Source organism: Phyllostomus discolor, chromosome 5 (assembly GCF_004126475.2).
Source record: "Phyllostomus discolor isolate MPI-MPIP mPhyDis1 chromosome 5, mPhyDis1.pri.v3, whole genome shotgun sequence".
Taxonomy (NCBI): Eukaryota; Metazoa; Chordata; class Mammalia; order Chiroptera; family Phyllostomidae; genus Phyllostomus; species Phyllostomus discolor.
In genome coordinates, this window is record NC_040907.2 from 15,559,859 (window position 1) to 15,574,070 (window position 14,212).

At 62.1% G+C, this 14,212-nt stretch overlaps 1 protein-coding gene across 1 annotated transcript in view; it reads right to left on the bottom strand.

Annotated features, from left to right (window-relative positions):
* Positions 1-397: 397 nt before the first annotated feature.
* The window catches only part of RUNX3 (RUNX family transcription factor 3), a 60,804-nt gene continuing 46,989 nt past the window's right edge, over positions 398-14,212 (bottom strand). Inside the window, exons 5-6 of the mRNA XM_028512458.2 lie at positions 6,998-7,156; positions 398-3,296 (exon numbers count right to left, since the gene is read on the bottom strand). Of these exons, the coding sequence (XP_028368259.1) occupies positions 2,752-3,296; positions 6,998-7,156 (704 nt within the window). The 3' untranslated portion in view covers positions 398-2,751. The remainder of the gene's footprint in view (positions 3,297-6,997; positions 7,157-14,212) is intronic.

The window sequence follows — 14,212 nt, forward strand, 5'->3', positions numbered from 1 at the left end:
GCCTGGGGACAAAGTGGAAGAGCTGCACCGTTTCTTCTGTTTACTCGTGAAAAGTCAGAGGCCACTGGTGAGGGGAGAATCGGTGGTGGCACCTTGAAGACCTACCCGCCATTCCTCCGGCGTCCCAGGCGCGGCGGGAGGAGCCCCACTGGCTGCCCTGGCCTGGGTTGGGGTCTGTGGTCATTCCTGACGGAGCCAATGGGGTCAGAGTCGCCACAGCGGTGGGCTTAGTCCAGCTCCTGCCCCGAGACCCTGCCCCCTCCTCCGCGGCCACAGCGTGGGGGGGGGGGCGTCTCCACCCTCCCGCACCTTCCACGCACACAGCCCTAGAAGCCTGGTATTGGACTGGAATCCTTCAACGTGTTTCAGTTATATTAACAAATAAGTCAAAATTCCATTTTACAGTTAAATATTACAAAGGCATAGACCATTTACTGTTCAGGTAATTGTGCATTACAAACAAACACACCAAGCAAATTATAGTGCAAAGCAGTCCCCGCCCTCCCCCACCCTCTTCCCAGCTCCGGGCGGCTCACGAAGCCCTGAGCCCTGCAGGCACCAACACTCAGCATGACAATGTGTCACAATGGACCTGCGCCCACCACCGACGGGCTTGCAGTAGGGTGGTCTCAAACCCCGCGCTTTTTTTTGTGCTTTTCTAACAATCAGTGTGTTTGCCTAGTATAACTTTAAAGTAGCCTTATAAATGAGGACCCATTTCTACAAGCCCAAGCCATCTGCACCCACCATGGGCCTTAAGACAGCATGGCTGCGGTCACTTTGAGTCTGGGGCTGCGGGGAGGGTCCATTTATTTCCTGTCCCTGCCCCTATCAAGGCTCGGATGTCAGGAACAGGCAGAAATCTGGGGTGGGGCTACAAAGTGCTGGGCGCTGGGAACCCGAGGGTGCCTCCCACACAGGCCTGGGCCAGTCCACAACCACAGAGGACAGGAATGAAGACGATACAGGACGATGGGTTTGTAGCTGCTTCCTGAGAAGAGGGGGGAGCCCCCGGGGTGTATGGCGTCAGCGGGACACCCCCGGCAGCTCTTTTGAAGAGATGGAGACAGCTCTTTCCAGTGCGGGCAGGACGGGAAACTGCAGCAGGAAGGGCTTGGATAATGGATGCGATCACCACGTGGACTTGCCAACCTGCCGGTCAGTGGGTACCCGGTGTGAGCATCTGGCTGCTGGTACAGGCTGGGGGCGGAGCGGCAGGCCCAGTGCAATGGCAGACAACCACGAAGGAGCATTCTGTAGGGGAGATTTCCACATCCAGAGGATGTGGCTGAAATAACTGCTAAAAACCACATGCCGTCTACCCCTCGTGAGTTTTGCCCCTTCCTAACATCACCCTTCCCGGAACTGAGGACCTCAGGCTCGGGAATCCGTGCAGCCCGAACCCTCAGGCAAGGCGTGTTTCCCCAGGTGCAAGCTGAAGGGGCGGCGCCTCGCCTCTGAGCACGTGGGGTTGGGGGGAGGGGTGCAGAGCCCTGTCCACCGTTCTGCCGTTACCTGGCCCCTGCTCTGCATGTCCCGCACATGCCACCCACCTGCACCAGGGCACGCAGGGCGTTCTCTCGGACAAGGGTCTGAGAGCCACACACGTGAGATTCCAGCATCCCACCAGCGTTTCCCTCGGCCCCCCTCGGGGCCAGCTGCTGGGGGATGTCGGGGGGATGATGCCAAAGGAATGCGACCAGCGAGGAGGCACCCGGGTCCCAACAACGCCACGCTCGGGCGAGGGAAGGACCTTGTTCATTACGATGGGGCTCCACCTATGAGAGGCTGTGGGTTGGAAAATGTTTGCCTGAAGCTTCTTTGTCTAAAACCAGCTTTAAAAGCTACTTTTTGTCCAGGACGGCTTTGGGACCATAGAGTGGTCCAAAGTGAGAGGCCGGGAGGCGCGCTGAGGGGGGTGCAGAGGTGCACAGCTTGGCTGGGCCTGGGTGGGACAGGTATGCTCACATCAGGCCCCAGCTCTTCCTGCTAGTTCCTGCCTGGTCCCTGTACTCTCTCCAAAAATGGCAGCTTTGAGACCAGCATGGGGTGAGGGGGTCCTTGGCCAACCCCCCGCCCCCCGCTGTGAGAACAGCGGGTGAACGCCTCGGGCTGGTAAAGTGCCTGGAGGCCCGGCTGCTGGTGCCATTCCCGGTTGTAGGGAGCTGCTGCCACAGCCTAGTCTACGCAGGGGCTTGGGGCCCCGGGGGCAGCTAGGTAGGGACAGGGGCTTCGTGGGGGTACGGGGTGGGGGTGCCTTCATCCAATCTCTGCCTGTGGTTTTTTGGAAACTCTGGGTGGGTCCTTTCCCCATGTCTACAACGAGGGAACCCCCTCTCAGGGCGGGGCGGACTTTCCAGTTCGGCCTCAGTTTGTGTAAATGAGGAGGAAGGGCTGGGCCCATGGGTGTCTGAGGAAAGTGGGGGTGGGGAGGTCCTCCCAGGGCCCTGTGGTAAGGAGACAAATCATGTGGGCCCTGTGACAACCCCAGGCCTCACTGGTGACAGCGAGGTCACCAGGGGAGGCGGCAAGGACGATGCTTCGCCCAAGGAAAGTGGGAGGGATGGCTAAGCCGTGGGCCGGGGCCACCCCACTGCTCTGTACAAAGCTGTGGCTGGACTGGATGCTCTCTGAGCCATCGCCAGCTCTGGGCCTGTGACTGCCCCGAGCCTCGCAGCTGGGCCGGCCACTCGCCGGGAAGGTTCCTGGGGTCCCCGCTTCCACTGGGAGCAGTCGCTTTGACCTGGGAGGTCAGTAGGGCCGCCACACGGCCTCGTCCATGCGGCCCGGCGTGCTCAAGGCGGTGGGCGAGTTGCTGTGGCTGCCGTCCGCCTCCACGCCGTCGCTCTGGCCGCCCAGGCTGGGGTTCATGAGGTTGCCGGCGGCCACGGAGGCGGCACTGCTGGTACAGGAGGCCAGCATGCGGGTGGGCGAGCGGTCACCCCCGCCGCTGCTGCCGGCCACCATGGAGAACTGGTAGGAGCCAGAGGATGCGCCGTAGTAGAGGTGGTAAGGGGACGGGTTGGCCTGGAAGGGCCCGCTCTGGTTCTGCGGGGCCCCGGGGTAGGGCGGCGGGAGGTAGGTGTGGTGGAAGCGGCTGGTGGCCGGCATGCTGGCCACGCTGAGGCTGCTGATGCTCGTGCCTGAGGGTGTGGCGCTGTAGGGGAAGGCGGCCGACATGGCCCCCGGGTAATGCATCCTGGGGTCCGGGAAGCGGCTCTCCGTGAGGGTCTGCAGCGCTGGGAAGGAGCGGTCGAACTGGCGGGGATCGGAGAAAGGGTTCAGGTCCGAGGTGCCTGGGGGAGAGCAAGAAGGATGGTCAGTCACAGCTGGATGCCACCCCGGTGGCCTTTTTAAAGAACCACCTCAGTGGACAGGGTCCAGTGCACGGAGACGGGAGGGGGCTGGGCTTCGGGTGCTGAGCACACCATGGAGTATACGGACACTTGAAATCCATGAATCTCGTTACCCAATGTTGCCCCAATAAATTTAATTAAGAGAACGACTGCAGGGTTCTGGTTCACAGGCCGGGGGTAGGGGGATCCCTGGTCCTACATCTGCCTCTGCCCTTACTGCCTCAGCTGCAAGGAGGCGGGGCTGTCCTGACTCTGACACAGCCCTGCCTGGGGAGCGGGAGGGAGCAGGCACCTGGGCCGCAGGTGGCCGTGGGGGCCTCCCTGCGCAGATGGAGGAGCGGGGCCTCCTCTTTACCTCATGGACTGACTCCTCTCCACAACCCAGCAGTGCAGAGGCTGACCAAGGGGTGAAGGTGGGCCCCACCAGGGCTGTTAGGGGTGCGGGGGGCTGACAGGGACAGGGCAGGCCTGGCCTGGAGCTTTTGTCTCCCTCCCTCCCGGTGGAGGGCTGGCAAACATGTGGGTGTGAAGAGTGTTGCCACGGCCCTGCAGAAAGGGATTCGGAGCCTGCTTCTGCAGATAGGGACACTGAGGCCAGAGGAAGATGCATTTTCCAGATGCTGCAGAAAGGACTCAAACTCCTCGTGAGGCCTGTGCTGTCTGCTCTTTGCCGGGGTGCTGTGCACGCCCGCACCTCTCCTTCCTGGGCCCTGTGTCTCCAGGGCTGCCCTGCAGACAGTGATGGGAGGCCACCTTCATTTGCCTCAACAGCAAAGTGAGACAGCAGCCAGAGGGGCTTGGTAGCCTGAACCCTGCCTTTGTCAGGGTGACACTGAGTGTCCAGCCCAGGCCCTGCCCCAGCTCCTCCAGTGTGGCTCCGCACGGGACTCTAAGAGCCCCTGTCCCCTACTTTTGGATTTATTGACCACCAAAACCTCAGCATTCAAAGGGGCTTTGGGATTAAGGCTAACTCCCTCAGTAGCAAAACTGAGGCCCAGAGAGGGTGAGGCACTTGCCTAAGGGTCACACAGCACACTGGACCTGGCGCCAAACCCTAGGGTTCTAGTTCAGAGCCCTGCTGTGGGCCTGACAGGTAGCTGTCCCATCTCTGAGGCAGCACAGCACAAAGGCCAACTGAGGGGTCCCTGCAGCTGGATACTTATCTTGGGTCTGACACTTCCTAGCTGTGTGTCCTTGGGCAAGTCACTTAACCTCTCTGTGCATCAGTCTTCCCTCATGAAATATGGAGACAGGAACCGATCCTAGGAATTACACTAGTTAATTCTTGGAGTGTGCCTAGACTGGGCGGAGAGCAGAGGCCTGTGAGGTCAGTATGGCTGCAGCAGCTGTGACACTTCTTGCTCTGGGTCGCCAGGAGAACCGGCCCACCCAGGGCCCTGCCAAGATGATCCCCTGACCCTGGGCGTTCCTTGTGCCCCGACCCAGGGGCGGGTCTGGCAGCAATGAGGACGTGGATGAGCCCCCAGCAGTGGTACCAGGGGCAAGTCTGTCTCCCCCAACCCCACTGTGTCACCCCACCAAAGAGGGGTCAGGGAGACCAGCCTCCGCCCCTGGGGGGCTCCGGGTCGGCAATGCCCTCTGTGACTGAGGCTTGTCTGAGGACGGAGAGCTGCGGCTGCCCTCGGGCCTCTTGCCTCCCCAGACCTGCCCGAGGTGCTGCGTGACCTCAGGTGAGACTCTCGACTTGTCCAGGCTTTGAGGTCTTCCCGACCCAGTGGGGGGGGTGCTTCCCCGGCAGTGGGCCCCGGTCCTGGCTGTGGATTAGAATGCAGCAATTCTCCTGGGCTCAAGGTGGGGGGCTGTGGGGAGCAAGGGTCCTCCTGGAATGTCTGGTGCCCTCCCTACCAGGTTCCTTGGCTGCTCAGCGCTGCTGTGGAGCCTCAGGGGCCAGGGGTGGCTGGCTGCCCCTCAGAGCAGCAGGGGAGACGGCCTTGTGGCAGTGCCTAGCACCCCAAACACAGCCAGCACGGGGTGGACTCCGCTCTGAGCCCAGGAAGTACGTGTTGCCCACCCGACAGGAACCCCGTTCTCAAAGCAATGGAACCCCAAAGGGCAGTCCAGGATGAGAGAGCTGGGCTGCACCAGGAAACGCGGGCCAGGCAAGGTGTGTGAGGCCGCTGGAGTTCCCATGGGCCACGGGTTCTGAGTGGGCCTGTCCACAGTGCCACTGTCCCCTCCTGCCCCCCTCCCAGGGTGGTGGGGAAGCGTGTGCCCTCAGCACCCCTGAGGCTCCTGCCCCCAGCCCCTCCCAGCCCAGTAGCCCCAGGAAACTGGAGCAGGCCGGCTGTCGAGCCGCCAATCCCAACACTGGAAGGAAATGTTTATTTTCTTCTCCAAATTGCCCCAGCTGCTGCATGGTGGCTGAATGAGGCCTTTGAGCTGTTAGAAGCCCCCATTGTGGGCAGCCGCAGCTGGGGGGGCTAGGGGCTGGGGTATAGAGGGGACGGAGCCTTGGCACTGCTTGCCAGTGACCAAAGCCGGGGGGTCAAAGCTATTAACAGGCACCAAGAGAAGTGGCGGTGGGTGTCCTGAAGGGATCCCCAGGATGGAGTCTGAAGGCAGAGGCTAGTTCCACCAGAAAGGGAGTGGCTGTGACAGGGCCCCAAACCCAGCCTTGCTGATGCTCCTTTGTGGCAGGTATCCCCTTCTTCCCACCTTGCAGATGAGAAAACTAAGGCCCAGAGAAGTGAAGTAACTAGCCTAGGAACACACAGCCAGTGCCTGGCAGGAGCCGAATTCCAAGCCTGGTACGTCTGACTACAGAGTTCATCCTCCTTCCCCGGTCCTGCATGTCCCTCTTGACCCTTCCTCTCACCCCAAAGGGGACCAGCCTGGGATGGGGAGGCCACCTCAGCAGCCTGAGGCCCAGCAGGGAGGGGCTGAGGGTCCTCCCAGGGTGCAGCAGAAGGGGAAGGACTGGGTCAGCCACGCCCTCCCCTCTACTCCAGGCCTCCCCTACCTCTCCTCCCAGCCCCAGAGAGGAGGCAGGGACTTTGCCTGCTGCCTGGCTAGACCCTGTCCTCTGGGACTGGACAGAGGGTGGGCAGCCTGCCTCGGGCTCCCTTAGGGTTGAATCCCCAGCCGTGTCCACACAACTGGGGGAGGGCAGAGGTGGGCTCTCCTTCCCTGAGAACTGCCACCTGCTAGATTCTGGGACTCCCTGGCTGGGGCCCAATACCCCCTGGGAGTATGTCTGCCACCGGCCCCACAGATGCCACCGGCCCCACGGATGCCACCGGCCCCACGGACAACTCATGCCCCAAGGTAACGGGGGCACTATGAGACGAATGCCCCCTCCCGGGGGAGAGGGAGCACCTTCAGGGCAGGGATCGTGCCGGTTCCCGTGGGTGGGTCCTGGGGCCAGGCGCCGGCACGGCACAGGGTGGGTGTGGGTAGACGTTTGCTGTGTGAGTGGATGGCGGGCCTCGCCCAGGCCCGGGCACCGAGCACCCCTCCGGAAACACCGTAGGAGCAGGTGGGCGCGGCTGCCTCCCTTGTAACCCGAGGGCGACGCAGCCAACAACCTCTGGGTGAGCTTTCGGCCTGGAGCACAAGGACCACATCTGGGCCCGCGCCACCCTCCCGCCGCCCCGCCGCCCGCGGCCCCTGCCCTGCTGTACCTTGGATGGGGGTCTGGGCCTGGCTGTTGAAGTGGCTTGTGGTGCTGAGTGAGCCGCGGGGGCTGGGCATGCTGGGTGTCACCCGCATGCGCACCCGTTCCAGGTCCCCGAAGCGGTCGGAGAATGCCTTGGTCTGGTCCTCCAGCTTCTGCCGGTGCCCTGCAGAGCACAGGGAGCCCATCAGCAGCTGGTTTCCAAGCGCTTCAGCGGGGCAGAACTGCCTCGCTCCCAGGGAAGTTCCCCCTGAGGTCTCCCTTAGGCCTTGCAGGAAGAGCCTTACACCAACCTCTGTCCTCAGGTTCTCCAGAGACTTTCTAACAGACCGCAGTCACACATACTGCCCCGGGCCGCCATCGAGGCCCCACCCCTGCCTTCTGGAGCAGGGACACTCTTCCTCACACCCCGAGCCTCCACAGCATGCTGTTGGGCAGGAGTGGGGGACTCCAGCAGGCTCTGGTGGGGAATCAGGGCCAAGATCCAGAAGGGCAGCAACCCTCAGCCTCCCAGCACCCCAGGCCCCGCCCCTCACCCCTGGGAGGCAGCCCTGCAATGGGCTTGCCACCCACCCCCTCCGGCAATGAGTCCCCTGGTACCCACAAGCCTTCTCCTCTCTGGGCCACGGACAGAAGGGAAAGTCACCAGGAAGCCGAGAAAAGGCCCAGGGCACTCACTGAGGGGCTGGACTCCCGGTTCCGACTGGGAGCTGGGGACAGGGGACCAGTGCCCCTGCCTTGGGGCACTGCACCTGGAGAAACCGCCAGCACTTCCCACTGCCCCTCTGCCACGGCCCACACGGGAAGGACCCCAGCCTGCCCCCCAGGCCTAGAGGTGCTGGCGGCACGAGAGCGGCCATGCCCCGGCTTTGTGCAGCTTCGTGAAAGGTATTAGGCTCACAGGGATACCACACACACACACACACACACACACGTGCACACCGCAGTTTCTAATGAATCATTTCACATTTCACAAGCAACGCATGAACATCTGCAAAAATAAAAGCATTACAGGTAAGGCAATGGCCCCTTTGAGCCGCCTAAAGCCCCTTCTGGAAGTCCCCACACGCAGTCTTTCCTTCCAGCCTTTTTTTTGGTTTCACATGCATGGGAAACACAGAGCAAGCTTCTCATGGAACTTTCTGGAATGGTGTCAGCCTGCCTGGATCATTCTATTACTTGCTCTTCCAGCAGCACACCCTGGAGCGCCACCTCAGTTTTCTCATCTGTAAAATGGGGAGGGCGAGCCAGCCCCGTGCAAACAACAGTTCCAGCAAGGAGCCTGCGGAGGACCGCCCCACTCTGCTGGCGGCCTCCCCTCATGCCTGCTGGCCACGTCCACTGGACACTGGGTCTCCTCGGCCATTCTTCTCCAATGGGCACTTAGGCTGTTTCCAAATGTCCCGCATTAGCCCCTCACAGGCGAGACCCCCAGGGACACCCTTCTTCACACCTCCGTGTTCCTGGGGATTTCTCCAGGGCAGACGCTGCCCAGCCCACCTCCAGGCCGGCCCGTTCTGCTCCACCCGACCGTGAGGGAGGTGGCCAGGCAGGCACGCGGCCTTTTCTTACAGGCAAGAGAAACTTTCGAGAGGTGAAGAGGCGTCCCCGAGGTCACCGAGCCAGCGAGAGTGAAGGGTTTCCTGGTTCTGGGGTCTCTTGGAAAAGAGGTGTAGGGAGGGGCTAAGGGACAGGGCAAGGCTGGTTTGAGCCCTTAGGTCTGCAGTGACGTGCGGAATTTTCTAGGACTGACAGGGAGAGAAGAGAGAATTGGTGGGAGGGAAAACAGAACTCCTCACCGGCCTTCCTGGGGCCTTGGAAAGTGCTGACCCCCTCCAGAAATGAGGGGCAGGCAGGAATGGGCCTGATTTCTGGTTTTCACAATGGGATGCAACGGATTCTGGGACCCCCGGGCCCTCACGCTCTCTCCACGCCCCGCCACAAGCTCAGACGGGCATCCCACAGCCCTTAGAAACGGAGCAGGCAGTCCCAGGAGCCGCAGCGGGCTCAGCAAGTCACCAGGAACCGGGAACCCACTCTCTCCTGCAAGGGGCTCCAGGCCGGGAGCCCAGGGGACACCTGGCAGCTGGGGTGAGACCACGAGGCCTCAGCAAGGCCCCCCAGTGCTGCCTCCCAGGATCCGTGGCAACAAAGAGCATGTGAGTTTGGCCGGAGGGAGTGTGGCGGAAAATGCAGATGCCTATGAGGACCAGGCAAGCCAAGTAAATGAGGCACGTGGGATGGGTGGAGACTGGGGCAGACCAGAGACACCGCTCCTTGCTAGAGGGGTAGGTGGCGTCTGGACCAGCTGACTGGTGCTCTGACGGGGGCGGGCCCAGTGTTGCCAGAGCTTCTGGCTGACCAGGAGAGACCATAAACCTGCCGTTACACGAAATCTCCCATATTTTGTATGTTGGCAATTAACCCAAAGACCAAACAACAACAAAAAAAGCCAAACTGATCACTTGGTAGGATGTACCCCGCCCAGGGGCTGGCAGGTTGTAATCTCCAAGTTCAAACTTCATTATCTGGGGAGTTGTGCAACACCAGCCACCGAGAGCTGGCCAGTGGCTGCCCCTCAGGAGGGAGGTGCTCTCCAGGTGGGGGCCGGAAGGCTCGGCCTCAGCCCTGGAGGAAATGCCGCCCTTGCTGCCGAGGCCGCCGAAGATGGCACAGCAGGCAGACAAACTGGGGGCCGACGGATTCAGAGCAATCTCTACAGGCAGGAAGGCGGCGGATGGACCTGGAGACCGCAGGCTGACCTGACAAGCAATGGAGGCACAGAGGGTCGGGGCACCTCAGTCAACCACAGACCTGGAGGGGGCTGGTGGGGCCGCACGAGAGCTGGTGCGAAACCTCAGGCCCCGTGACGATTGTCCCCGGCAAACAAAGTCCCGTTTCTGAGTCACACTGTGTACCGAGCGTTCACAGGTGCTCTTGTGGCCCGGCAGGACGAGGGCGGAGTTCACAGCAGGCTGGGGTTCCAGGATGGGCCCCGCTGCCTGCAGGCTGGTGGCCTCCCTACAGTCACACTCCCCTCCCTGCACCCCAGGCTGCAAGCACCCCCGTCACAGCACCCTCACAGGTGTGGTGCTGGCCAAACAAGGCATGTGCACGCTCCCCACCCACACGGGTCACTGTCATGTTGACTGGACCTGCTACCCCACCTCATTCCAAGGGGGGCAGGCTGGTCATCCTCACTGCAGAGACCAGGGCATGGGGGGGGAGGGCAGGATGGTGCGTCCTGTCTGGGACACGGAGCCAGGGCGGCAGAGCCGGCGCCGTCATCCAGAGCTCCAGAACTAAGGACCACAGACGGGACCACTGAGGCTTCGGGCTGGGGCCCATGCCGAGTGCGTCGTCCAGGACATCAGTCGGGTCCCCAGAGCACAGGCTCCCGCCAGGTGCTGCTCCGCCTTCACGGAGGCAGAGTTTCGGGAGGAGGGAGTTTTAACAGCACGTGGGGAACTGCTCCTGCGCTGCCAGGCAGCTCCTCGTGGCAGGGGTGCCAGAAAGTCTGGGTGCCCTGGGGCCTGCGCCCTCCCCCTGGAGCAGGAGGGAACTTCCTGTGCCCGGGCAAAGAAGATGGGCCTGCAGAAGGGACCTCCTTCATCTGGCCGCCCACGGTGGGAGCGGAGCGGGCATCTCCTGCCGTGCCTCAGTTTCCCCTCTGCACAGGCTGCTCCTTGAAGCCCCTCTAGCTTTGGAAGTCCCTGACTTAAGACTGCAAGGATCGGCAGCTGGCCGGAGAAGGGCCCCAAGGGAAGAAGGTGGGGGGTTGCTTGCTCCGGGGCTCAGCCACCACCGCCTGCCGCTGTTCCCAGGGTTTCTCTGGCATTCTCTGGCTCCCACACTTTGGAGCCACAGCCCAGGTGCAGCTGGGCCAGGAACGCTTTCCTGCCCTCTGGGGGCTCAGCCCGGAGCCTCCCCGCGAGGAGGCCCCCTTCTCCTGGCGCTGAGCCTGCAGCCCCTCTGCAGCCTGAGAGCAGTGGCAGCAGCGGGAGCGGCACGGAACAGCAGCCCCGCTTCCCGGGTGCTTCCTTCGTGCCAGGGTCTGGGCGGGGGTCACCCACTGCCACGTTTCACCCTGCACTGTCCCGCGTGCAAGGTCTTCCTCTGTCCCTGCTTCACAGGTGAGAAACTGCAGCTTGGAGACGGCCAGTGACATGCCTGAGGTCACACAGAAAGCCCCTGGCCCCCTTCTCTGCCTGGAGCCTGTCCCGCAGGGCAGCAGCCTGGGATTTGAAAACCTGGGGCTCCAGACAATGGGTATCGGGGCCCAGCCCAGGCCCAGGGCTGAGAGAGGCCCCCTGCAGGTCCTGGAGGGCGGGCCTGGGGAGAGGATGGCAGGGTCCGAGGGGACCTGGTCAGGGCCCTGCCCAGCTCTGACCCACAGGGCCCCTCTCCTCCTCCGGGCCCCTCCCAGGCCTGTAGGATGCTTAGCATACTGTCAACCCCCTCCCCCCGAGAGTGAGGAGAGCTGAGGACAGACCTCAAGTGTTTAAAAATACAGCATTTTGGCCCTGGCTGGTGTGTCTCAGTGGATTAAGTGCTGGCCTGCGGAGCAAAGGGTCGCTGGTTTGATTCCCAGTCAGGGCACATGCCTGGGTTGCGTTCCAGGTCCCCAGTGATGGGGCATGTGAGAGGCAACCACACATTGATGTTTCTATCCCTCTTTCTCCCTCCCTTCCTTTCTCTCTAAAACTAAATAAAACATTTAACAAAAATACAGCATTTTACGGGGAGGATGGGGAGAACCCTGGCCCACGGGACCTGGCTTAGCCTGCCCGTCAGCCTCCAGCAGCTGGGCTCAGACCCCTGGCGGCCCCTCCAGCATTACCAAGCCCTGCACCAAGTGGCCCAGGCACATTGTATACACAGGCCACAACCCTGTGAGAGGCTGTTACGGTCACCCCTTTTTTACAGATAGGAAGGTGGGGGGTACGTGGTCACGGTCAAACAGAGAAGGGCTGGCACACTGCATGGAGCTTGGCTGCTAAGGTCCTGACTTCCTCAGACCTCCGTGAGAGAGGAGCTGGGCTGCCCGGCGAGGAGGTCTGACTGGCAGGAAGGCAGCTCAGTGTCCGGCCTCAGCTGGGTGGGGGGGCCAGGAGGCCAGCAGGGGCAGAGAGGAGGGCGTGGAGGAGCCAGGCAGGGCCACAGGAACAGAGTTGTCTGGGGAACAATGTGGGCCCCAATTATGGGGCCCCTCGCCCATATGAAGCCACTCAGCTGCCTCCCCGGCTGCCCGGCGCGGCTCTGGTGCGGCCACAACCCAGACACAGCAGCCACTGTCTGCCCAGCCGTGGGGTGGGGCACCCGGGCCCTAGGCCCGCTCTGCGGCCTGTCAGGAGATTTACACCCGACTCTTAACAACCGCGTGGAATCGCGGGCGGGTGCTGGGCCCGGGGTGGTCTGCCGTGAATCGGCCCCCTGTGAGCAGATGAAAGCCGGTCGGGGGCTGGCGGGGGGCCAGCAGGCAGGGAGGCAAGCAGCGCCTTCCCAGGGCTGCAACTGGGGCTTCCAGCGGCCTGGGCTTGATTAGGGGAACCAGGGAGGTCTGAGGTTAACCCCTTCCCTCCTGCTGGGTGCACGCCCCTGGGGATTGTGGGGGGCCAGGAGTGGGTGGCTCTCCTCCCCTGGAGCACCCCTCTGCCCACACCTGGAGCTGGGGACAAAGCTGTGGCGACCGTAGAACCCTCAAGGCCCCGCTGCCGGCGGAGGGTTGCTTTTCCTGCCCAGGCCGCCCGGAGCCTCCAGCAGCCACAAGGGCTGTCTGCTCCCTGCCCTCAGGGCCCTGCTCAGATGTCACCTCTTCAGGAGGTCTGCCCTGTCCCCCACCCTTGCCATGTCCCTTCCCCTACACTGTGGCCCCTTACCCCCAGCTTTGCTTTTTCTCATAGGACTTCACGCGACCTGAAACGGACTAGCTAATCATTTGTTTATTCTGTTTATTCCACAATAGTTACTAAGCACCTACTAAGTGCTCAAGACCGTATCCTGGGGTCCGTGCCAGTGCCTGGCAAGGCAGAGGGAAGAGCCTCCGCCCTGCGGAGTGTATCCAACAGTGGGGGAGAGGAGAAAGGAACAGAATACATGAGCGAAGCGGAGAGCCTCTCAGACGGTACTAAGTGCTTCAGGCAAAATTAAAGCTGGGAAGCGTTAGAGGAAGTGGGGGCACTCCTGTGCGGCTGCGAGCTGAAACAGGGTGGCCAGGAAAGGGCTCACCACAGGGTCTGAGGAAAGACTCCGGGGAGGGATGGAGGGCGCCGTCACCTGGGGGCGTCTGGGGAGGAGTGTTCCAGGGGAGGGGAGCAGAGGGCAGTGCAAAGGCCCTGAGGCAGATCTCAGACCAGCCAGGAGCCCGGGGTGGGGTGGGTGAGGAGGAGGTGGTTGAGAAGAAGAGAGGAGCAAAGGCACAGGTCAGGAGAAGCCTTGTTGCCATGGTGACGACAGAACTGTTTAGCTTCTCTCTCTCCCCCCGGCTTCTAGAACAGTGCCTAACACATGGTAGGTGCCTAGGAAAATATTTGTTGAAATCACTCCTTGTACATTTTTGGGAAGGGCCTCACGCCAGAAGGCGGGGCTGCCCCGCCTCTGCCTCAGGCCGGATTAAGAGCCTGGGTCCTACCCTTTCAGGTACCGCCACCTGCTAGGCCTGGAAGATGTGGGGTGAACAGTCCCCACACTGAGGTCCACGACCGAGTTGCCAGGCCCTGTGCTGCCCCCTGCCCAGCGCCTGGATCCCGCTCAGCCACCTGCTTTGTCACTAGCCCCCAGTGACTGTGAGGGACGCCAGCCTTGAGAACCTCAGAAACCGAGGCCACACAGGCAGGAAGCCACCAAGCCAGCCTTCAAACCCGGCTGGCCACCTGGCTGCGGGTCGGGCATGCTCTGCAGGGCACCGGAGGGGAACAACCCAGCCACAGAACCCACAGCGGCCTCAGGGATCTGCAGGCTCCACTGCTGGGCTCCCTGGACCAGCCCCCACTCCCACCCCACCCCACCCCACCCCACCAAAGGCTCTGCCCTCACACGGGGCTGGAGGTTACAAACCAGGAAAAAGAGCCAGAAAGAAAATCCTATGATAATCCATGAGGGTTCTTGGTGACTTCCTGCAGGCTGGGCAGCTGTATGTTGGTTTAATGCTCACAAGAACTCCCCAGAGAAGATGCTAATGTCATCCCCATTTTACAGATGAGCGCACGGAGGTGAGAAGGCC